The sequence below is a fragment of the Rhopalosiphum padi genome, chromosome 3, assembly GCF_020882245.1.
Source record: "Rhopalosiphum padi isolate XX-2018 chromosome 3, ASM2088224v1, whole genome shotgun sequence".
Taxonomy (NCBI): Eukaryota; Metazoa; Arthropoda; class Insecta; order Hemiptera; family Aphididae; genus Rhopalosiphum; species Rhopalosiphum padi.
The window spans coordinates 73,212,150-73,216,394 of NC_083599.1; the positions used below are offsets into that span (position 1 = coordinate 73,212,150).

The 4,245-nt window shown below is 29.9% G+C and overlaps 1 protein-coding gene across 1 annotated transcript; it reads right to left on the reverse strand.

Annotated features, from left to right (window-relative positions):
* Positions 1-592: 592 nt before the first annotated feature.
* On the reverse strand, positions 593-3,416 carry LOC132927579 (uncharacterized). Its single transcript, XM_060992130.1, has 3 exons — positions 3,086-3,416; positions 2,774-2,973; positions 593-2,530 (listed from the first exon to the last, which is right to left on the reverse strand). The coding sequence occupies exons 2-3, from the start codon at positions 2,970-2,972 to the stop codon at positions 861-863; spliced, it is 1,869 nt and encodes a 622-aa protein (XP_060848113.1). The 5' UTR covers position 2,973; positions 3,086-3,416; the 3' UTR covers positions 593-860.
* Between the last annotated feature and the right edge of the window lie 829 nt (positions 3,417-4,245).

Consider the following 4,245-nt stretch of genomic DNA (forward strand, 5'->3'; position numbering starts at 1 on the left):
TTTATTAATAATGTGTCGAATAAAATAAATTTATTTGTCATTGTTATTTTTTATGTATTATAAATTATAATCCATCTTAATATTTGTGTTGTATTACTATAGTGTATAATTTGTTCATATGACCACAAATGGTAACAATACGACCATCTGTTACAGAAACAATTGGTAGTGGAGTGTTAATTCGTATTTTGCAACCTACAGTATTATCATATTAGGAATATTTAAAGTCTTTAATATTCACCGTTTCAATAAATTTATTGTTTTTTCTTCTTAAATTATTATAATTTGTTCATCCGCATACGCCACTATTGGCTTAACTAACCTTGACTACGCGATTAATTCTTTGGACGTTATACACTTTTTAATTATTATTACAGTATAGAATATATAGAGCCGGAGCAAAATTAAAAATTTTCGCCCTCCCCTCCGCTTTTTTTTTGTATTATCGTATTGATAACTATTATAGGGGAACATGGGGCAAACTGGGGACGCTAATGTCTGTAAGCCTGTAATTTACTTAATAATCAATTTTTCTCTTTCAAATTTTTTTTACTCAATCTATAAGTCATAGTTATTAATTAGGCATTTATAATGAAAGTAAAAAATTATTTTTTTTATTAAGTATAAAAGGATGTAAAAAATTTACAGTTTGCCCCACTTTGCCCCACACGTGGGGCAAAGTGGGGACACCAAAAAAAAATCATTTAAATTTTATTTATTTAAATTAATTTTCCAACAAAACAAATTATTTATAAAAAAAAACATAAACATACTTAAATGTATACTTAACTTAACTTCACTTAAAGGAAATAAACATATAAATTGTAACTTTTTAAATACAATAAAACTAAAAAACAATTTTAGGAACAAAATTCACAATTGAACATTGTTTCAAAATCTTCTTCGATTCCAGCACAAAGACAATGAGCCCATTTTTTACACTGTCCACACTGAATCCACCCATCAACTGAAGTCGAGTAAGGCTCATCACAATACAAACACTTGTCATCATCTTCGTTGGTTTTAGTTTTTTTACTAAGGTTTTTCCTTGTTCTAGAATTTTTTTTTTTGCCGAACGATAAAGAACGTTTTACTTGTCTGGGTGTTGCACTTAATATGTTAGCAGCTAATAGATCATTTTTGTAAGGAGATTCTGTGAGAATTGCTGTTTTCCCTCTTCTCCTAGATATTCGTGCAGCGGTTTTATTACTTTTAGGAATAGGTTGAATTTCTTCAGGAGATAAAGCAAAAAATGATTTTTTAACTGATTTTTCAGCACCTGCTGACCAATGAGAACATCCTGGTGAACTATGCTGTGTTAGAGAAAGAGTTGAGTCATTATTTTGTTGTCCAATAGGATTTGAAATTGCAATATGAATGATGGGTAGACTATTATTTGTTTGTATGATTGGAGTTAACACTTCTGGTTGAATTGGGAGCTCATCGTTTGAAATATTTTGTTGATCTGTTACTGAAACGTTTAAATCAATGTCAGTAGCAGCACTAGCAAGGAAGTCATGTTCTTTAAATATGTTGGCATCTACTGGCCAAATGCCAGTTGCTCTAAAGCCACTGATAGCTGTTGTCATAGTTGATGCTTTTAAATATGCTTTACCAAAAAGCGATGCGATCTGAAACTGTGTGACTACTCTGTGGTCTTTAGCGTGCTCCCTAAGCCATTTCTTAACTTCATCACTGTAATATAAGCTAAGTGGTTTCATAAAAGCTACATCTAATGGTTGAAGTCTATGCGTGCAGTGAGGTGGAAAGCAAAGCAATATAACACCAGCATCTCTGGCTTTATCTATAAGTTCTAATGATTTAGTATGGGTAGCATGGCCATCTAATAAAAGTAAAACCTTATGGGTCTTAGATGCTCTAGAAAAAATTACAAATTTATCAAACCATTTAAGAAATAAATCAGTTTGTATCCATCCACTTGGATGAACTTCAGCCCATGCTCCAGGTGGTCCACCATCTATAAGTTCTGGTTTGTTTCTTACACGAGGAAAAATAAGCATTGGAGGCATATATGACCCATCAGCACCCATGCATATTTCAGCTGTTATCGTCTGGCCCCTTTCAGCAGACGTTATCGTTCCTACTTGTCGACGGCCACGGCATGCAATAACTTTACTATGAGATTTTGGAACACAAGTTATCCCAGTCTCATCAACGTTGAATATTTGTGAAGCTGTTAGTTTATTTTTATCCACCACTTCAGTTAACAAAGCAAAAAACTTACCAACTGCAACCTGATTGAAGCCTGATGCTCTAGCAGCTGACGTAGCTTCAGGTTGACGTAATGATAAATCTGAATGTCGCTTCATAAAGCCATACAACCAGTCTACTCCTGCTAAATCATCTTTACAAAATGTATGGCTTATATTATTTTTTACTGCTAATTGGTATGCTAAACTTCTCAACTCTACTGAAGTCAAACCAAATAAACGTGCTTCCATAGTCTTTATATACTCTACTAATTGTACCTCCTGCTCCTGAGTAAACACCGTTTTGAACCTTCCAAGAGCTATAAAATTATAAATTCAACTTCATTAATTTAACTTATTTATTCTTATTATACTTATTATACTTAATTATTCCATATTTCAATTTTAAATATAGATTTATTCTAAATGTTTGATAAAGTTTCAAAAGAAAAATTGAAATAAATTTAATATAAATTATTATTTTATTACCTTAAACATATGGAACCAACATTTTAAATTACTTTATTGTGTTTACTATGTTATTATAAATAAAAATAGGTTACCTTTTGTGCTAGCTTCAGCTAAATTATCAGTTGCTGCAAATTGTTTTACTCTTCTTTCTAGAGTAGTTTGAGGAACACCAAAAGATAATGCAGCTTTTCTGAATCCCATCTCTTTATTATTATATGCTAATATTGCAGACTTCATAGAGTCTTCAGACCATGAATGTTGGTTGGTTTTTCTTTTATAATGCCTAACCATTCTGAATTCATAGAATTTAAATTTAATAAAATTTGAAATATGGGGCAAAGTGGGGACGTCCCCACTTTGCCCCAGACAGGTGTAAACCACATTGCCCCAATTGATTAACTTACCTAGAGCCTTTGATTTGATTGTATTCAAATATTTAAATTGAAATAATTAAATTAAAACATTAAATCAATAACACGCACGTTTTAATAAAAAAAAAATTATTAAAAACGGATCACAACATAATTTAATAGATCAATAACAAATTATCAAATTTTATTATCAAGTAAATGATTACAGGCATATGTACAGTTTTTCATCGATTAATCGCAAAATAATCGATAGTTTGATTCAAAACTCTTATCACACAATCTGAGACGACCAAGGAAGCCATAAATCTAATAATATTATCAATGTTATACATTAATACCTAGATATTACGATGTCCCCACTTTGCCCCGGTACCCCACTTTGCCCCATGTTCCCCTACATTTTTAAACATTTTTGTAAAAATAACAAAGTAACTTAGTTATAAGTAAACGTAAGATTATAAATTATAATATATGATTTCAAAATTTTGCTTTTTTTATTCTAAAAATGATTTATTTTCTTACCTTTAAGCCCAGTAAATTTATAAATTAATTTTGAATTATATTTGAGAAATAAATAGTTGGACCATGATATTTTAAGAACCATAATTACTAATAAGACTAATTAAATTTAAAAATATTCCACAGCCAGGCTTCCAAATACCATTATTAGATACTCTTAAAGCTAAATTGTTTACGCAACAAAATCTCACACAATCAATTACAACTTTTAAGATATTTAGATATGTTTCCATTTATCCTTTTCAATTTCTAATGCACGGTCAATTATTTTATTTTTATTTATATTTTACCATTTAAAATTTTAAACATATGCTACGGTGTTAGATGCTATTTTCATGGTCAGGTATTTTTGAATTTAACTTTTTCCAATTATTAAATTCATGTTTCGGATTTGTTATTGCTGGTGAAGTAATTGTTTTATTAGCAAAAAGCATACATGGAAAACAGTATAAACTATAAAGATTTGGTTTTATTGCTGTATATTAGTCAATAACGCTCAACTTTTTTACCGTTTAAAGGATTTTAGTAAACCAATTGATAGTAAAACGTCTTACTACTTATGTCTTACATACTAAGCTATAATAATAGAACGATTGTGATTGCGATTATTGTACTTAAAAATGTTGTAAATAAAAATCATGTTTTTTAGAGATTGTTTGTTAAGATATTGCTGT